Source organism: Macaca mulatta, chromosome 7 (assembly GCF_049350105.2).
Source record: "Macaca mulatta isolate MMU2019108-1 chromosome 7, T2T-MMU8v2.0, whole genome shotgun sequence".
Taxonomy (NCBI): domain Eukaryota; kingdom Metazoa; phylum Chordata; class Mammalia; order Primates; family Cercopithecidae; genus Macaca; species Macaca mulatta.
The window spans coordinates 175,737,019-175,757,904 of record NC_133412.1 but is presented as its reverse complement, the minus strand read 5'-3'; the positions used below and the strand labels follow the sequence as shown (position 1 = coordinate 175,757,904).

At 44.1% G+C, this 20,886-nt stretch overlaps 1 protein-coding gene and 1 long non-coding RNA gene across 7 annotated transcripts in view; one reads left to right on the top strand and one right to left on the bottom strand.

Annotated features, from left to right (window-relative positions):
* Nucleotides 1-20,886, bottom strand: part of TECPR2 (tectonin beta-propeller repeat containing 2) — a 137,486-nt gene that overhangs the window by 104,998 nt on the left and 11,602 nt on the right. For 4 of the 6 annotated variants that reach the window (XM_015144515.3, XM_077941731.1, XM_077941732.1 and 1 more), the window contains exon 2: nucleotides 18,224-18,514. In XM_015144515.3, the coding sequence (XP_015000001.2) occupies nucleotides 18,224-18,442 (219 nt within the window). In that variant the 5' untranslated portion in view covers nucleotides 18,443-18,514. The remainder of the gene's footprint in view (nucleotides 1-18,223; nucleotides 18,515-20,886) is intronic. The other 2 variants (XM_077941730.1, XM_077941729.1) reach the window with 1 other exon arrangement.
* Nucleotides 435-15,183, top strand: LOC106999577 (uncharacterized). Its single transcript, XR_001446485.3, has 4 exons — nucleotides 435-542; nucleotides 6,045-6,251; nucleotides 7,463-7,674; nucleotides 15,083-15,183. It is a non-coding gene; the product is annotated as an uncharacterized LOC106999577 (long non-coding RNA).

The following is a 20,886-nucleotide window of genomic DNA, read 5'->3' as shown; positions in this document are numbered from 1 at the left end:
ATACCTCCTTGCTCTGGGTACCAAGTGAGCTGCTATAGAAATACAAAATAAAGTAGGTCACAGTCCCAGGCCTCTTAAAGCTTAGCTGTTGCACCGAGACAGGCACATGAAAAGCCGCCTACAGTGAGTGGAGGTGGTAATGAAGGAGCTCACTTTCATCTAGTACTTTAAAGCTTTCAGGGTATTTTCACGGACTATAAATATATCTAGTGTCAGATCGTGATCTAGGTTAAGAGATTTGGATCTTAAGCTACAGTAAGAAAAAGGGAGATCCCTTGAAGATTTCTGATTTTGCCAGTGTATCAGTTAGAGGCATTTCTGACAAACACAATTAGGAACAAGACGGAGGAAGGAGGGAGTGGGGCAAGTCAGGAAGCTGCTGGGAGTGTTTCACAATAGCCCAGGCTGAGGTAAGTAAGGGCCCAGTCTAGAAAAGTGGTAAACAGAACAGGCATGAGGGCAGTGAAACCTTGATGAAGACAGACTCCATCGAGACTTTGAGAAGGATGACAGCAACAAACTTTGAGGAGGATGACAGCCAGGTAATGTGTTAAGCACTTTAAACGTATAACTGGATCCTCAAACAACTTTCTATAAGGGAAGGTGCTGTAGTTATTCACATTTTACAAATATGGGACTGAGCTCCAGATAAGTTATTTGTTTTTTTGTTTGTTTGTTTTGAGACAGGGTCTCGCTCTGTCACCCAGGCTGAGTGCAGTGGCCTGATCATGACTCACTGCAGCCTTGACCTCTCAGGCTCAAGTGATCCTCCCACCTCAGCCCCCACAAGTAGCTGGGAATACAAGTGTGTGCCACCACACCCAGCTAATTTTTTTATTTGTTGTAGAGACAGGGTCTTGCTATGTTGCCCAGGCTGGTCTCAAAGTTCCTCAGGTCCCAAAGTGCTGGGATTATACGTGTGAGCCACTGTGCCTGGCAGTAATTTGTCCAAGGTTACAAAGCTAGTGAAAATCAAGAGTCGGCCGGGCGCGGTGGCTCACGCCTGTAATCCCAGCACTTTGGGAGGCCAAGGAGGGCGGATCACGAGGTCAGGAGATCGAGACCATACTGGCTAACATGGTGAAACCCCGTCTCTACTAAAAATACAAAAAATTAGCCAGGCGTGGTGGCGGGCGCTTGTAGTCCCAGCTACTCAGGAGGCTGAGGCAGGAGAATGGCATGAACCTGGGAGGCAGAGCTTGCACTGAGCCGAGATCGTGCCACTGCACTCCAGCCTGGGTGACAGAGCCAGACTCCAACTCAAAAAAAAAGAAAAGAAAATCAAGAGTCAGGATTCACACACAAATGTGGCACTCTCCAGAGGCCCTGCTCTGCCTCTGTGCTCAATACTTTCTGTGTGAATGAATCCAAAGGACTTGGTGATAGAGGATTTGGTAGGTTTGTGGAAAGGAAGGAGAATGAGGGAACCTTTATGATCTGGAGTTGGATAACATGAGATGGATGATACCATTAACGGAATTCACTGGCATTGCTTTGAAGGGAAAAGGTGATGTAATATGTTTTAAAATGCAGAGTCTTGACATGGTGGCAAGAAGTTGAAAACAAAATATTTTCCTTAGAAATTTATCATTATAAAAATGAATGCATCAGGAATTAAAATGATTTACTAGAGATTTTGCCGTGTCATAGCACAAGTTCAAAATGGCTGTGAAATTTTTCTGAATGAATGGTTCCAAAACAAAAATGATCATGGCCAGGCGCAGTGGTTCACGCCTATAATCCCAGCACTTTGGGAGGCCGAGGCGGGTGGATCATTTGAAGTCAGGAGTTCGAGACCAGCCTGTCCCACATGGTGAAACCCCATCTCTACTAAAAATACAAAAATTAGCCAGGTGGTAGTGGTGTACGCCTGTAATCTCAGCTACTCGGGAGGCTGAGGCAGGAGAATCGCTTGAGCCTGGGAGGCAGAGGTTGCAGTGAGCCGAGATCATGCCATTGCACTCCAGTCTGGGCAACAGAGTGAGACTCTGTCTCAAAAATAAATAAATAAATAAATCATCATGTAGAGGGGGCTGGAAGCCTCAATATTGGTGTGCAGTGCTTGTACGTGTGCTTTGTAATGTATCAATGTCCTTTGTAATGTAACCAATGAGCTTGAGTTAATGTTATTTAATATGATTATTAATAAATGTCATGGTTGTTGATGTAAGAACCAAAACATCCCAGACATCAGATTATCAATACTTAACTACAGTTCATATAGAAATAGAATATGAGGCTTCAACTTTGCACAATACAATAGCCTAGCTATTCCAAAACACCCCCCTCCAAACACCTGGCAATGCTGAGTGAAATATTTAACAGCCTTTCAAATGCATAGCTGAGTTTTCGAGAAAGTATGGAAAATCCACAGGATCCAAAACCAAAAACAGTGCTCCCAAACTAGAAGAGAAGCCAGCCCTGAAGCTACAGGCTACCTGTAACTAATGGGCACACCCGTGGAGCCTTGGTTTTCAGAGCTGAGTAGATGGTGAGGAGCTGGAACTGATATTCTCTGCCAAGCCAGAATCCCAAGGACCTAACCCTAAGTGAAAGAGTAAGCTAGGGAAAAATCAATCTGCTGGCAAATGGAGCTGACAAGGAAATCTGTCTTATCTCAAGCATTGGCTGGAATGAATAAAAAACAGTCTTTCCTGGCCGGGCGCGGTGGCTCAAGCCTGTAATCCCAGCACTTTGGGAGGCCGAGACGGGTGGATCACGAGGTCAGGAGATCGAGACCATCCTGGCTAACACGGTGAAACCCCGTCTCTACTAAGAAATACAAAAAACTAGCCGGGCGAGGTGGCGGGCGCCTGTAGTCCCAGCTACTGGGGAGGCTGAGGCCGGAGAATGGCGTGAACCCGGGAGGCAGAGCTTGCAGTGAGCTGAGATCCGGCCACTGCACTCCAGCCTGGGCAACAGAGCGAGACTCCGTCTCAAAAAAAAAAAAAAAAAAAAAAAAAAAAAAACAGTCTTTCCTAAGAATCTGTCATCATAAGCCTGCCCCATTCAGCATCAGAGTTTGAAGTTATTCTCTCTTTCCAAGCAAAGTTCTACACAGACGGTGAATCTGAAGTGCTTCTATGTTGGTAGCACTCCAACGTGCCTGGCATTGGTAAACATAAACCCCATCTGTGGGGCTGTCCTGATCCAGGTCCCCCAGGGTTCTCATACATTAGGATGAGCCACATCACTCGCAATTAGAAATTACCATAGGGAAGTAGGCCCACGAGTGAGTCAAGTAAAACAAACCATAACAGCATTGAACAACCCTAAGTATTTCATCTAGATTGAACAACACAAAACATAAAAGAAAAATGATTAAAATGTTTTTAAAATAAAACAGGAAACTGAAATGTAAGCAAAGAACTACTACTATTGGAAATAGAAATGAAAAAATCCAAGAGAGTTTAAAATGTCACTGGGTGGAATGAAGAGCAAATTAGTCACAGTTGGAAAAAAAAAGTATTGAACTAGATGATAGATCTGAGGAAATTACCTACCATGCAACAAAGAGATGAAAAGATTAAAAATATGAAAGACAAGTTGAGAGACATAGAAGAGAGAACATAAAGGTCCAAGCTACACATAATTGGGTTTTCAGCTGGGTGTGGTGGCTCACACCTGTAATCCCAGCACTTTGGGAGGCTGAGGTGGGTGGCTCACCTGAGGTCAGGAGTTCATGACCAGCCTGGCCAACACAGTGAAACCCCGTCTCTACTAAAAATACAAAAAAATTAGCTGGGTGTGATGGTGGGCGCCTGTAATCCCAGCTACTCAGGAGGCTGAGGCAGGAGAATTGCTTGAGCCCGGGAGGCAGAGGTTGCAGTGAGCCGAGATCACACCATTGCACTCCAGCCTGGGCAACAAGAGCAAAACTCCGTCTAACACAAAACAAAACAAAAAGACAAACAAAAAAAAGGGGTTTCAGTAGGAAATGAAAAGAGAGGATAACGAAAGTGGTATCTTCAGAAATAAAGGTTAAACAGTTTCCAAAATTCAACAAAGACATATCCTCGGAAGCTCAACCTTTGCAAAAGACAAGGGTGCTGCCTTCAGGAGGCCTCAGAATCTAGGAAAAGGAGCAAGACTTCATCAATAATACAAGAGCAACGCACTATTGGCACTGACAGCCGTGTACAGGTGGGTAATGGGGAGAATGCGATCGACTCTGCCAAGTGCAGAGAGGGGAGGGCAGGAAAGGTGCTTAGGATGCCAGCTGGTTAAATATGAAGTAACTCATTTTATGGTATGCTCCTTGCCTTCATTTTTAAAATAATGATTATCTGTCCATGACTATATATAACATGTTCAGCTTAAAGAACAATTAAAAAATGAGCACCCATGAAATCCCCATGTAGCTTGGGAAAGGGACCATTAACAGCACCTTTGAAGCTCTTGTGTGCCTCTCCCTGACTACATACCCCACCCCACCAAAACCACTCTCCTAACATTGAGATGAAATATTCTCTTGCTTTGATTCATAGCTTTACCACACACACATATATCTTTAAAAACCATAGTTTTAGGCCTGGCACAGTGGCTCATGCCTGTAATCCCAGCACTTTTGGAGGCCAAAGTGGGTGGATCACTTGAGGTCAGGAGTTCGAGACCAGCCTAGCCAACATGGTGAAACTCTGGTCTCTACTAAAAACATAAAATATTGGCCGGGCGTGGTGGTGCACACCTGTAATCCCAGCTATTTGGGAGGCTGAGGCAGGAGAATCTCTTGAACCCAGAGGCAAAGGTTGCAGGGAGCCGAGATCATGCCACTGCACTCCAGCCTGGGCAACAGGGCGAGAATCTGTCTCAAAAAACAAAACACAAACCCATAGCTTTACCTAACATGCAGATTTACAATGGTGAATTAGCACATGTAGGGTCTGGCCCTCTACCTTCCTGACCCAGATACTCAATCTTTTTAGCGTCCTGCTGTTAATCAGCCCAGGGAGGTTGTCTCATGATCATATAATATTCAAGAAATTGAAGTTTAAGCTGGAAAACCAATTTATTATTTTACATTGAAGTAACGGTCATACAAATTAGATGTTAAGATAGGTTCTCTCTCTTTGTCTCTCTCTCTCTCTATATATATATGTTCCTCCCCTGATATACATGGGCAGCAACTTTTAGTCCAAAAGTTGCTTGGCAAGCGTGGTGTAATTTCTGATCAAACCACTGTAAGTGTTAGATCTCAGGAAGGGTCCCACAGCATGAGTCATTTCAGATACAAATATCTGCCCACAGCCAGCCACACCAGCAGGATCACAGCTCTCAAAAGCTATCTCTCCCACTAAACAGGTAATTTGGCCCAATTTCTGGTTTTCCTAACTGACACAGTGTAGAGTCCACTTTCTTCCTTCTGCCACATACATTCTCCTTTTTTGATCTAGGGACAATTCAGTCTTATTCTAGCCAGGGAGCCATTCTGTCTCTTTAAGACAACTTTGCCCATTTCCGATCTCATCTATTGTGTTTAACTCTCCTTTTCCTTCATTTCCAACTTCCCAGGGGGCATTTATTGCTACCCTCATTGTAGCAACATAAATTCCTCAAACAGAAATCCAGCAATCAAAAAGCTTAAGGAAAAAAAAAAAGTTTTTGATTTGAAAGGTGTCAGGAATGGTTTTCTGGACAAACACCTCACCATTACAACAGCATTCAGCTAACCTTCTTGGCCTCCTTGGCAGGCAGCTTTCCTTTCATACACAAGACAAAACTACATTGGGAAAAAGTGTTCTTTGTGAGCAGGTTCATGGGAACCGAAGTCTGACAAAGCTTTCTTTATGAGCTTCCTTTAGTAGGTCAAAGCTTAACCTTCAGTAGAAACCACTAGCATACCAAATAATTGATCTGATATATTTTGAAATATTTAAGAAGACCAAATATGAATTCATTCAATTCTTAAGAATGGTTTCACTATTTTCCTCCTTTTACTAACAAAGAACAACTGTTTAATGTTTGAATACTAATACAACTTTTTAATGATCTGGAAGTTAAACAAAGACATCTGCTTTTCTGGAATAATTTTCTTAACTCCGTAGAACAAAACCAAGTAGGGAATATCCACTGGAGTTGAAGGAAGAAGCCTAAAGCCGGGGACTCTATCATTAGAGAAGACTTGAAGGAGAAAGAGACAAGGCAAATTCCCGGTAAAGGAAACGATTACACTGCCAGCAGAAACTCAGCAGTCAAGAGACAGTGGCATCAACACTTTAAAGTGCTCAGACAAAATAACCGTATGAAGTGAGGTAGGGATCCAGTTTCATTTTTCTCCGCATTCATAACCAACTGTTCCGCACTATTTACTGAAAAAGACTTCGTCGTATCACCTTTGCAGTGACTCAAATATCCATATATGTGGGTCTTCTGACTTCTCTAATCTGTTCCAATGATCTACGTATCTTTTCGTGTGCTAATACCACACTCCCTTAATTACTAAAGCTTTAGAAGTCTGGTTACCCAATAGCAACTTCTCCCATTTGCTTCCTCTTTTCCACTAGTATGACTATTCCTAGTATCACTAGTATCACTACAATTTCATACACATTTTTAAATCAGCTTATCTTATTTATTTATTTGTTAAGACGGAGACGCTCTGTCACCCAGGCTGGAGTGCAGTGCCATAATCTCGGCTCGCTGCAACCTCTGCCTCCCAGGTTCAAATGATTCTCCTGCCTCAGCCTCCTAAGTAGCTGGGACGACAGGTGTGTGCCACCATACCAGCTAATTTTTGTATTTTTTTTTTTAATTTTTATTTATTTTTTTGAGATGGAGTTTCACTCTTGTCACCCAGGCTGGAGTGCAGTGGCGTGATCTCGGCTCACTGCAGCCTCCACCTCCCGGGTTCAAGTGATTCTCCGGCCTCAACCTCCTGAGTAGCTGGGACTATAGGCACCCACCACCATGCCCAGCTAATTTTTGTATTTTTAGTAGAGATGGGGTTTTACTACACTGGCCAGGCTGCTCTCAAACTCCTGACCCCAAGTGATCCGCCCACCGTGGCCTCCCAAAGTGCTGGGATTACAGGCCTCCCAAAGTGCCGGCCTTGTTTTTTTTAAATTAATATTTTTTAAAAAGCCTGTTGGAGTCAGGCGCGGTGGCTCACCCCTGTAATCCCAGCACTTTGGGAGGCTGAGGCGGGTGGATCACGAGGTCAGGAGATGGAGACCATCCTGGCTAACATGGTGAAACTCCGTCTCTACTAAAAATACAAAAAGTAGCCGGGTGTGGTGGCGGGCGCCTGTGGTCCTAGCTACTCAGGAGGCTGAGGCAGGAGAATGGCGTGAACCCAGGAGGCAGAGCTTGCAGTGAGCTGAGATCCGGCCACTGCACTCCAGCCTGGGCGACAGAGCGAGACTCCGTCTCAAAAAAAAAAAAACAAAAAACTGTTGGAATTAAGTTGAACTTAGGTAAATTTAGGGAGAATGGACATCTAATAAAATGTATTTTTTTTCCTAAGAGTCACTGTTAAAAACATTTGAAAGCAAATTTTCCAGCAACCAATGAATGGAAGCAATCCATGCTAAGAAGGACACCAGTGAAGCCCTGTATGGTAATGTTACCAACAAACCAGAACACAGACGTCACAGGCTCCTCATCACTGGACCGAAGAGTTACTCCCACAGGGAAAGACAATGGGAGGCACTGGGCAAACGCACCTTGGCTGCTACGGTGAGACAAAAACTCTCCTTTCTGCACCTCTTTAAAATATGTCTAGAAAATATTAGTCAATGAAATATTTGTAACATTCTGAAGCATGACTTTCCTGAATGCAAAATATCCAAGACGTGTTTCAGGCTCAGGGCCTTTCCCTTCTGTCTTCTTGGAATACAGACAGTCAGCATGGTGTGCTGGTCATGCTCTTTAGGTCTTTGTTCCAACTGTCACCTTCTCCCTGGAATTCTATTTAAAACTGCAACAACCTGGCCGGGCACGGTGGCTCACGCCTAGTAATCCCAGCACTTTGGGAGGCCAAGGCAGGATCACCTGAAGTCAGGAGTTTGAGACCAGCTTGGCCAACATGGAGAAACCCCGTTTCTACTAAAAATTAGCCAGGTGTGGTGGTAGGCATCTGTAATGCCAGCCACTCAGGAGGCTTAGGCAGGAGAATTGCTTGAACCCTGGAGGCGGGGGTTGCAGTGAGCCGAGATGGGCCATTGCCCTCTAGCCTAGGTGACACAGCGAGACTCCATGTAAAAAAACAAAAAAAAAAAACAAAAAAAACTGCAACCACCTTACTTGGCACTCCTTATCCTCTTCTCTGGTGTATTTTCCCCTTGGCACTTCCCCTCATCTTGTTTATTTGTTTATGTATCTGGCCGACTTCTCTTACTTTTCTGCTTCTTCCTGTTAGACTGTAAGCTCCAAGAGGGCAGAGACTGCTTATTGTGTTCTTTACCGCAGCTCCACGACCTTTGGGACGGGCACGTACTGAGCACTCAGTAAATACTTGTTGAATTAATTCACGGAAGAGGTGCAGAAATGCAAACTATTATAGCATTCCACCACCAGGTATCATGCTGTGGTTTGTGCAAAGACAGCTCAGAAGGCAAATCCATGAAATCTCATTAGCTTGTTGAATACTAAGGAAAAGGGATCATATGTTTAACTTCAAAACAGAACATTAGAAACTCAGGTCAAGTAGTCTTTTTGGTCTATGCTTATACATGTCAGACCCATATATTTAACACATTTTTAACATTTTTGTACTTGTTATTAGCTCCTTGCAACATTTTCTCAGTGCTTTTGGCACTAGGTAGGAAGAATCTGTGTTTCCATCTGCCCTCTCCCACTAACTTCTGTAGAAAAAAACGGTTTCCAAAGCACTATTCTTGAAAACACATGCAAGGCTATATTTACCACAGAGAAGGTCTGCTTTCCTCTTTAGGAAACATAACTTCATTTAAAAACACAATCTTTCAATCATGCCATACATGGATTTGAGCATAAACTTTTTATTTATCTTCCCGTAAAATCTTAGATTTTCCCTAGTTAATCCATCTTTATCTTTTCACGTGGACATTCCAAAGAGACCATGAATCTGTATTCCATTACCCTTGAAATTCACAGACTGCACAGAGGGCCTGCCTCCTCTCACAGGAAGCGAGCACAATGGTTAGGTAATCAGAGATATGTGCCTGGAAGCAGGAATCTTAGAATTTCTTTATCTATAAAAAGTGGGGATTATACCAAATGATTCTAAGACCCAGCCAGCTCTCATGATGAAAATGACAACAACATCATAAATGTTTAATTCACCTCTGGGGTTAAACCACTAATAACTGGCAGCCAAAGCTCAAAACAAATCTTTGTGTTGTTGTGTTTATGTGTGTAATATGTACCAAAAATTTCTAGTAATTCCACAGTAAAGTTTTAAAAATATATAATTCCCTTTCACTCTTCCTCCCTCAGCCCATCCCTTTCTCAATCTCTACCTAGAGTCAAGTAATCATTGTGAAAATTCCTTCATACCTTTTCCTATGTGTTTACATACAGGTATACAGCTTTGTTTCCAAGCTCTAATCTTCTAACTCTAAATTCTACATTCTTGCCAAAAAAAAATTTTATTTCATTTTATTTTTGAGTCAGAGCCTCGCTCTGTGGTCCAGGCTGGAGTGCAGTGGCACAATCTCTACTCACTGCAACCTCCGCCTCCTGGGTTCAAGCGATTCTCCAGCCTCAGTCTCCTGAGTAGCTGGGATTACAGGCGTGTGCTACCACGTGCTGCTAATTTTTATATTTTTAGTAGAGACGGGGTTTTGCCATGTTGCTCAGGCTGGTCTCGAACTCCTGAGCTCAAAATGATCTGTCTGCCTCGGACTACCAAAGTGCTGGGATTATAGGCGTGAGCCACCGTGCCTGGACAAGAAGTTTTATTTTATACCTCTCTTGTGATTCTCCACAATTTTAAGTTTGATATTCAATATACAATGGGTATTCAAAACATGCTGTTGATACTCAGGGCCACCAAGTATGGATTTTGGCCCCAGCAAAGTACATTTATTTCCAAATGTTAATACTGTAGATTTTAAAAGTTTTTGTAGGTACACAGTAGGCATATATATTTATGGGTGAAATACATTTAAAGGATAACCAGCTAAAATTTTTTTTGTTGTCATTGAGGCAGGGCCTCACTGTTGCCCAGGCTAGAGTGCAGTGGCTTGATCTCGGCTCACTACGATCTCGACCTCCTGGGCTCAAGTGATCCTCCCACCTCAGTCTCCTGAGTAGCTGGGACTACAGGCACACGCCATCACACCTGAATAATTTTTGTATTATTTCATAGAGATGGGGGTCTTGCTGTATTGCCAAGGCTAGTCCCGAACTCCTGAGCTCAAGCTGTCTGTCTGCCTTGGCCTCCCAAAGTGCTGGGATTACAGGTGTGTGCCACCATGCCTGGACTAGCTAAAATCTTTACATGGGATTCTCCCAGAGTCCCCTTCTATGTTGCTGGATCCAGTAATTTGTACCAGCTTCCCTCAATCTCTGGTAGAGCCTGTGGATGCTGTTCCACCACATCACATTCCTTCAGAGCTCACGCGACTCACCATATCTGCTATGGTTTAGATGTGGTTTGTCCTTGCCAAAATTTATGTTGAAGTTTGATCCCCAAAGTGGCAGTGCTAGGAGGTGGGGCCTAGTGGAAGGTGTTTGGGCCATGGGGATAGATCCCTCATGGATAGATTAATGCCCTCCTCGTGGGTGAATGAGTACTCACTCTCCAAGGACTGGATTAGTTTCCAAGACAGCAGGTGGTTAAAAAGAGTCCGGTTTCCTTGCACAAGGATGGCACACAAATTTGTGAAGCACTCCATACTAAAAGAAAAAGAGCCAGGTGCAGTGGCTCATGCCTGTAATCCCAGCACTTCGGGAAGCTGAGGCAGGCGATCACCTGAGGTCAGGAGTTTGAGATCAGCCTGGCCAACACGGTGAAACCCTGTCTCTACTAAAACTACAAAAATTAGCTAGAGGTGGTGGCGCACACCTGTAATCCCAGCCACTCAGAAGGCTGAGGCAGGAGAATTGCTGGAACCCAGGAGGCAGAGATTGCAGTGAGCCAAGATTGCACCATTGCACTGCAGTCAGGGCAACAAGAGTAAAACTCTGTCTCAAAAAAAAAAGGAAAGGAAAAGAAAACGAGTCTGGCATCCTTGGTTCCCGTCTTGCTTCCTCTCTTGCCATGTGATCTTTTTTTTTTTTTTTTTTTGAGACAGTCTTGCTCTGTTACCCAGGCTGGAATGCAGTGGTGCAATCTCGGCTCACTGCAACCTCTGCCTTCTGGATTCAAGCGATTCTCCTGCCTCAGCCTCCTGAGTAGCTGGGATTACAGGCACCCGCCACCATGCCTGGCTAATTTTTCTATTCTGGGGAGCAATAAACTTCAACTTTAGTATTTTCTTTTTAATTTGGTGGCTGAAAATATTTAAATACTTATACAGTTTTTCTAAAAGACAATACGGGGCTGGGAGCAGTGACTCACGCCTGTAATCCCAGCACTTTAGGACGCTGAGGCGGGTGGATCACTTGAGATCAGGAGTTTGAATCCAGCCTGGCTAACATGGTAAAACCCTATCTCTACTAAAAATACAAAAATTAGCCGGGCATGGTGGCAGGCGCCTGTAATTTCAGCTACTCAGGAGGCTGAGGCAGGAGAATCATTTGAACCCAGGAGGTGGAGACTGTAGTGAGCCAAGATCACTCCACTGCACTCCAGCCTGGGTGACAAAGTGAGACTCTGCCTCAAAAAAAAAGGACAATACAATGGTGATCAATGAGACACATGTGCTTTATGAAAAACTGGGTTGTAACTGCAACCTGAGTAAGGAGTCCAAATTCCACTAAAGCATATAAACCTTACTGCCAGAGGTTACTTCATATTGAATTAAAACCCAAGGAGCTAGCAAAACTACTCTGTAGAAGTCAAAACCACTCTGTGTTAGAGGTCAGAATAGTTACCTCGGGGAGGGTTAATGATTGGGAGGTAGCACAAGAGAATCTTCTGGGGTGCTGGAAATGTTCTGTATCTTGAACTGGGTGATTAAACAGGCATACACATATAAATTTATCACATTGTACAATTAAAATTTGCAGGCTGGGCACAGTGGCTCACGCCTGTAATCCCAGCACTTTGGGAGGCCGAGGTGAGTGGATCATCTGAGGTCTGGTGTTTGAGACCAGCCTGGCCAACACGGTGAAACCCCATCTCTACTAAAAATACAAAAAATTAGCCGGGCGTGGTGGCAGGCGCCTGTAATCCCAGCTACTTGGGAGGCTGAGGCAGGAGAATCACTTGAACCCGGCAGGTAGAGGTTGCAGTGAGCCGAGATGGTGCCATTGCACTCCAGCCTGGGCAACAAGAGCAAAACTCCGTCTCCAAAAAAAAAAAAAAAAAAAGCAAACCTTGTGTAAATTATATTTTAATAAAAAAATGAAAAAAAAAAAGTAAAACACAAGGGCCTGGAAAGCCTAGTCTAAAATGTGTTGAGGTATGTTTTCTAACTCAGGACATGGTCCATATTGATGAATGTTCCACATGCACTTGTAAAGAATGTATATTCAGCTGCTGTTGGGCAGAGTGTTCTATAAATGTGAATTAGACCAAGCTGGCTGATGGTGTTGCTCAGTTCTTCTGTATCCTGTTGGTTTTCTGTCTACTACTTCCATTATTGAGAGAGGAATATTGAAGTTTCCACATGTAATTGCAGATCAGCCCATTTCTGCTTCATGTATTGTGTGAAGCTCTGTTGTTAAGGGACATAATACATGTAGGATGACTGTGTCTTCTTTGTGAACTAACCTGTTATTATGTAATGTCTTTTTTATCCCTGGTTATTTCTTTGCACAGAAGAAAACCTTGATATTAATACAGCCACTTCGACTTTCTTTCTTTTTTTTTTGAAACGGAGTTTCACTCTTATTGCCCAGGCTGGAGTGCAATGGCACGATCTTGGCTCACTGCAACCTCTGCCTCCCAGGTTCAAGCAATTCTCCGCCTCAGCCTCCTGAGTAGCTGGGATTACATGAGTCTGCCACCATGCCTGGCTAATTTTTGTATTTTGAGAAGAGGTGGCATTTCACCATGTTGGCCAGGCTGGTCTCGAACTCTTGACGTCACATGATCCACCCGCCTTGGCCTCCCAAAGTGCTGGTATTACAGGCATGAGCCACTGTGCCAGGCTGCCACTCCAATTTTCCATTGATTAGTGTTAACATGAGGTATCTTCTTCCATCTTTTTACTTTCAGCTTACCTGTATCATTATATCTGAATTGAATTTCTTACAGACAACATACAGTTGGTTCATCATTTTATACCCATCCTGACAATTTCTGTCTTTTAATAGACGTATTTAGATCATTTGCATTTAACGTAACTATTGGTATATTTTGATTTAGGTTATCATTTTATCTGTTTTGTCTGTTCTTTCTGATTTATCTTCCTGCTTCCCCTTTCCTGCTCTCCTCTGAGTTGTTTCAACGTTTTTTGGAATTTCATTTTGATACATCTACCTCATCGTAGAGTAGTTACTCTAGGGATTACAATACATAAATACGTAATTTTTCAAAATCTACTTAGAATCAATATTGTACCTCTTCAAGAAGAATGTACAAATGTGTAGGGTACCTTACTCTCTCTTACTTATGTTGTACTTGTCTTAGATATTACTACATCTACAACCATTAAAACTTGATCAGTTATAATTTTTGTTTTCAACTGTCAAATATATTTTAAAGAACTCAACAGGGGAAAAATCATCTATTGTATCTATTCCCCAGGTATTTACTATTCTTCATTCTTGATGTACAGAGTTCCCTTCTGTCTAAAGAACTTCATTTAGCAATGACTTTAGAGCAGGTCGGCTGGCAACGAACCCTCTTAAGTTTTCCTTCATCTGATAATACTTTCACTTCACCTTCTTTCTTGATAGGTATTTTCACTGAGTAAAGAATTCTGGGTTGACAATTCTCTCAGAACTTTATTTTATTTTTCAGATGGAGTCTCACTCTGTCGCCCAGGCTGGAGTGCAGTGGCATGATCTTAGCTCACTGCAGCCTCTGCCTCCCGGATTCAAGCGATTCTCATGCCTCAGCCTTCTGAGTAGCTGGGATTACAGGCATGAGCCACCACACCCAGCTAATTTTTGTATTTTTAGTAGAGATGGGGCTCTCACCATGTTGGCCAGGTTGGTCTCGAACTCCTGACCTCAAGTGATCCACCTGCCTCAGCCTCCCAAAGTTCTGGAATTACAGGTGTGAGCCACCATGCCTGGCCTCTCAGCACTTTAAAAATGTGCTACTATCGGCTGGGCGCGATGGCTCATAGCTATAATCCCAGCATCTTGGGAGGCCGAGGGGAGTGGATCACCTGACATCAGGAGTTTGAGACCAGCCTGAACAACACGGTGAAACCCCGTCTCTACTAAAACTAGAAAAATTAGCTGAGCATGGTGGCATGTGCCTGTAATCCCAGCTACTACACAGGGTGAGGCAGGAGAATTGTTTGAACCCAGGAGGCAGAGGTTGCAGTGAGCCGAAATCGTGTCACTGCGCTCCAGCCTGGGCAACAACAGCAAAACTCTTCCAAAAACAAACAAACAAAAAAAAGCCAGGCGCGGTGGCTCACGCCTGTAATCCCAGCATTTTGGGAGGCTGAGGCAGGTGGATCATGAGGTTAGGAGATCGAGACCATCCTGGCGAACACGGTGAAACCCCCTCTCCACTAAAAATACAAAAAAATTAGCTAGGTGTGGTGGCAGGCGCTTGTATTCCCAGCTACTCGGGAGACTGAGGCATGAGAATTGCTTGAACTCGGGAGGTGGAGGTTGCAGTGAGTCGAGATCGCACCACTGCACTCCAGCCTGGGCAACAGAGTGAGACTCCATCTCAAAACAAAACAAAAACAAAAAACCAAAAAAATGCTACTGTCTTCCAGCTTCCATGGTTTCTGATACGGTTTGGCTGTGTCCTCACCCAAATTTCATCTTGAACTGTAGTTCCCATAACCCCCACACGTCGTAGGAGGGACCACGTAGAGATAATTGAATAATGGGTACGGTTTCCCCCATCCTGTTCTCATGACAGTGAGCCCTGTGAAGAGGTGCCTTCCACCATGACTGTACATTTCCTGAGGCCTCCCCAGCCATGCGCAACTGTGAGTCAATAAAACCTCTTTCCTTTATAAATTATAGAGGCTTGGGTATTTCTTCATAGCAGCGTGAGAACGGGCTAATACAGCTTCTGATGAGAAATCCACAGTCATTTAAATCATTGTTCCTCTACAGGTAATATGTCATTTTTCTCTGGCTATTTTTAAGATTTTTATATTTAGCAGTTTGACTATGATGCCTCTGTGCATGGATTTCTTTGATTTATCTTGTTGGGATTCATCGCTGGATTCACAAGTCTTCCTTATAAGTGTCTGAAGCATTTGAGAGATTTCAGACATATTAAACTCATAACTACAGTTTGAAAGATTATGTAATGGTTTTAAATGTTTGGGGAATTTGATCAGTCAAATCCGTGAGCTATTACTCAAAGAGAAGAAATAGCAGTAGTTCTAATTTTTTTTTTTTTTTTTTTTTTTTTTGAGACGGAGTCTCGCTCTGTCGCCCAGGCTGGAGTACAGTGGCCGGATCTCAGCTCACTGCAAGCTCCGCCTCCCAGGTTCACGCCATTCTCCTGCCTCAGCCTCCCGAGTAGCTGGGACTACAGGCGCCCGCCACCTCGCCCGGCTAATTTTTTTGTATTTTTTAGTAGAGACGGGGTTTCACTGTGCTAGCCAGGATGGTCTCGATCTCCTGACCTCGTGATCCGCCCGTCTCGGCCTCCCAAAGTGCTGGGATTACAGGCGTGAGCCACCGCACCCAGCCAGTAGTTCTAATTTTTATACAAAAAATATTAATACACGGCCAGGTGTGGTGGCTCACGCCTGTAATCGCAGCACTTTGTGAGGCTGAGACAGATGGATCACCTGACATCAGGAGTTCGAGACCAGCCTGGCCAACATGGTGAAACACCGTCTCTACTAAAAATACAAAAATTAGCTGGGTGCGATAGCGGATGCCTGTAATCCCAGCTGCTCTGGGGGCTGAGGCAGGAAAATTGCTCGAACCTGGGAGGTGGAGATTGCAGTGAGCTGAGATCATGCCATTGCACTCCAGCCTGGGCAACAAGAGTGAAACTCTGTCTCAAAAAAAACCAAAAAAACAAAAAACAAAAAACAAAAACAAAATTAATACAGACCCTAGAGACAGTCTGCCCAAGTTCACATGACGGTGCTGCCATTTACTACCAGCCAACCTCAGGCAAGTCACCTACCCTCTCTCCACCAGCTGTCTCCTTAGTAAATGAGGAAGATAATAACAACATCTGCCTCAGAGAGTTTTTGTGAGGATAAAATGAGTTAATATATGTCTGTCCAAGAAACATAGCGAGAAGGAAAAAATAATTTTTTAAAAAATTTAAAAAAGATATTTTTAAAGAATAATGTCTGACACATAGAAAGGGCTGTACGTGTACCAACCATTTTTATTATTTTAAAATGAGCACAGAGGCTTAAGTTAGTTAAGTTTTAAAACTTTAATATATTGAATATTGATTAAAACACAAGTATCTGTAAACATTTCTCTTAGACACAAAAGCTGTATCTTGGTCCATAAAAGCCCCCTAACCACAGACAGAATAGAGTCCCACGTGGTAGAAGCCACAACTCAGTCAACTTTTGAGTCTCTCACAAAAGTGATGTACTCAATAAACTACAGATACTGACTAAACGGGTGAATTACATTACAGTTCACCAATAGTTGGTGCCAGCCACAACACGGTCAAATAACATCTCCACCAATATCTACAATACACAGAAATGCCTGAGTCCACAGCACTGCAGAAACAGATTGGTCAGGATCCCAGTTCTATAGAAGAGACCTCCGCTAAGAGGTGCATATTCTGGCAATGAGCCAATATTCATATAAATACTTTTCTCATAATAATTTCTTTTTTTTTTTTTTTTTTTTTTTTTTTTTTTTTTTGAGACGGAGTCTCGCTCTGCCGCCCAGGCTGGAGTGCAGTGGCCGGATCTCAGCTCACTGCAAGCTCCGCCTCCCGGGTTCACGCCATTCTCCTGCCTCAGCCTCCCGAGTAGTTGGGACTACAGGCGCCCGCCACCGCGCCCGGCTAGTTTTTTGTATTTTTTAGTAGAGACGGGGTTTCACCGTGTTAGCCAGGATGGTCTCGATCTCCTGACCTTGTGATCCGCCCGTCTCAGCCTCCCAAAGTGCTGGGATTACAGGCTTGAGCCACCGCGCCCGGCCCTCATAATAATTTCAAGAGAAGAACTAGAGATTATTCAAAACTTTGAAAAACAGGCATGTGCCTGCTCCTGCAAACACTCAGGAAAAAAAATGTCTGCTTTCAAAGTGTTATAGTAAGTTTTAAATACTAAAATGTTCTCTCTTTTTTTTTTTAAGATGGAGTCTCACAGTGTCACCCAGGCTGGAATGCAGTGGTGTGATCTTGGCTCACTGCTACCTCCACCTCCCAGGTTCAAGCAATTCTCCTGTCTCAGCCTCCTGAGTAGCTGGGACTACAGGTGCATGCCACCACACCCAGCTAATTTTTATATTTTTAGTAGAGATGGGGTTTCACCATATTGGTCAAGGCTGGTCTTGAACTCCTGACCTCAGGTGATGTTCTCTTTTAAAGTGATGTTAGGCCAGGTGTGGTGGCTCATGCCTGTAATCCGAGCATTTTGGGAGGCCAAGGCAGGAGGATTGCTTGAGCCGAGGAGTTCAAGACCAGCCCAGGCAACATAGTGAAACCATGTCTCTACAGACAAAACAAAAATTAGTTGGCTGTGGCAGTCATTCCTGTGGTCCTAGCTACCCAGGAAGCTGAAGCAAAAGGATCACCTGAGCCCAGGAGTTTGAGGCTACAATGAGCTGTGACTGTCCCACTGCACTCCAGGCCGGACAACAGAACGAGACTCTGTCTCAAATAAACAAATAAAGTGATGTTAGATTTTTGGAGGCAGGAAAAAGTTAAAAACACCAATGTTTTTAGTTATATTCCACTTCAGCTAAAGATGGTTTTAAAGTATTGTTTGAGTGAGGTATTATGGCCATATTCTGGCAAATCAGAAGTAAATTATCTCATCCTAGAACACAAGCATGTTAAGCGTCAGCTATAGCTCGTGCCTCCTCGGGTGAAAAGCAAAGCAAGGCTCACCTCGAAGTTGTACTTCCTCATCTGGTTGAGGTGCCGGCAGTACAGATAGAGCATGCCGATGCTGCTGCCCACTGCGATGTAGTCCCCGTTGGTGTCGAGGGCCGTGAGATAGACCACGATAGAGCGGAAACCCTTCTGGATCTTTGTCGGAATGGCATTGAGGAGATAGTACAACGGGCAGAACTCTCTGAATGTAACAGGCTCTGATATCGATGCCATGGCCAAGGTTTCCACAGATGATCTTCACGCAGGAAAAGAAATGTTTATTTGTCATCTAGGGAAACCTGGGGGCTATAGAACAAAGCATTACAATCCTTTCAATACCTAGTCATGGCAAAAAAGAAGTATGTTTAATAATGGGAACATGGAACTTTTAGGCAGGTAAACATTATAGCTGGAGCTTAAGTAAATAGAGAAAGTAAACAGGTGTCATGAAGATCACTTTTGAGCATTTTACCTCAAAATGCACTTCAGTATGTTCTGACCTCTATGATTTATGTTGTAGTGAATGCCACAGAGGAGTGGCAAGAATACAAAAAACAAAACAGTTCTTACTCCCGAGTAGCTTATGATCTAGACAGGGAGGCAGATGAAACAGTGAAAAGACACAAATCCACAAGTAATGAGGTGATAATTTGTGGGTCTCCATGAGAAGAGAGAGAGATCAGTGGGCATTAGAGTGAATGTAGACTGGGCTTCACCGAACACATCCTGAACTATGGCGCCACCAGGTTGGACAGGATAGGAAAAGAGAAACAGGAAAGACACTCTAGTAGAGAACAGTGGGCCGATCTCAGACGCAGATATGCTGGCTGTGTTCATGAGATGGTGAAGAACAGGCGCCCTGGCCTGGTTGGATGCCCACAGCCTCCTCAGCGCTCAGAGTCCAGCCACACAGCATCTCACTCTGTTCTACATGGAGACCCACCCACTTGGCACTTTGGCTTCAAAGCTTCCCTTACTAAAGATATGCAACCCTTCCATGCACGCCATCTTTCACAAAGTGCTCACTCACTCATTTAATCCTCACCCTACCTTATAAGGCAAGTAGCAACATCCCCAACTTTTAGAAGAAAGAGACTGAGGGCCAGAGGGTCATGAGCCTCACTCAAGATCAAACAGCTGAGACTCGACTCTCGGTCTTTTCCCTGCAGTCCTAGGCTCTTGCCAACAGCACAGTCACAGCTCTGACAGGCAGGCTGTAACAGCCCAGGCAGATGCTCTGTACCTGATTACACCTGGAGGGATATTTTAGTTCTTCAGGTTCTAAGGAGACTCCCAAACTTGTCTCATAGAAACTTCATGCATCATGGATTTACAGTCTCTTTGAATTGTGCGTTTTCTATTTCTACAGAGTGGACTGACCAACTTCCAATCCCTCTTCTGATCAAATTCATCCAGCTCGTTCTCACCTCGGGGCCCTTGCATTGGCTGTTCCGTCCACTTGGAATGTTCTATCTCTACTGAGTTTTTCCTCCTTCTCAACTGTGCCCTCTTTCATGAGCCATACTTGACTGCTCATCCCTCCACTGAGTTCTCTCTCTGTCACCTCCCCCTGTTTTACTTTCTCTACACAGTCCCTTTCTTCTTCTTCTTCTTTTTTTTTTTTTTTTTTTTGAGACACAGTCTCGCTGTGACCCAGGCTGGAGAGCAATAGCAAGATAATGGCTCACTGAAGCCTCAAACTCCTGGGCTCAAGTGAACCTCCTGCCTCCACCTCCCACAGAGCGGGGACTACAGGAATATGCCACCACACCTGGCTAATTTTTTAACTTTTTTTGTAGAGATGAGGTCTTGCTATGTTGCCCAGGCTAGTCTCAATCATGGCTCACTACAGCCTCAAGCTCCTGGGCTCAAGGGATCCTCTCATCTCAGCCTCCCAACATGCTTGGACTACAGGGTGCCCGTAGTCCCGTGCCTGGCCTATTCACACATCTCCTTTCTTTTCTCTGACTGGGTATCTGCCTGCCTGCCACCCCGACACACACACACTAGTCTGTAAGGCCCATAATAGCAGAGCCCATACCTGCCTCACTCGCCCTTCTTTCCCCCGCACAGAGAAAAGGGCTAGGCACATCACAGGCATTCAGCAAGCATTTGTTGAATAAATGAATTAATGATGAAATAGGAAAATTTGGCCCAGGAACAGTGGCTTACGCCTGTAATCCTAGTGCTTTAGGGGGCCAAGGTGGGAGAACTGCTTGAGAACAGGAGTTCACAAGCAGCCTGGGCAACATAGCAAGACTCCCACCTCAACAAAAAATATTGTTAAAAATTAGGCATGGTGTTGCATGCCTTTAGTCCTAACTACTCATGAGGCTGAAGTGGGAAGATCACGTTTTTAAAACAAATATTTCATTTTATAAAAGAGGGTTTCACTATGTTGCCTAGGGCTGGTCTCCAACTCCTGGGCTCAAGTGATCCTTCCTCCTTGGCTTCCCCAAGTGCTGGGATTACAGGTATGAGCCACTGCACTCAGCCAGGAAGATCACTTGAGCCTAGGAATTTAAGGCTGCAGTGAGCTATGACTGTGTCACTGCACTCTAGCCTGAGTGACAGAGTGAGACACTGTCTCTTAAATGAATAAATAAATAAAAGGAAAATTTGCAAGGAAGGAATGAGTGACAAGAATGGAAGAACAAAGGCTGTGCTTTCTGGGGTCA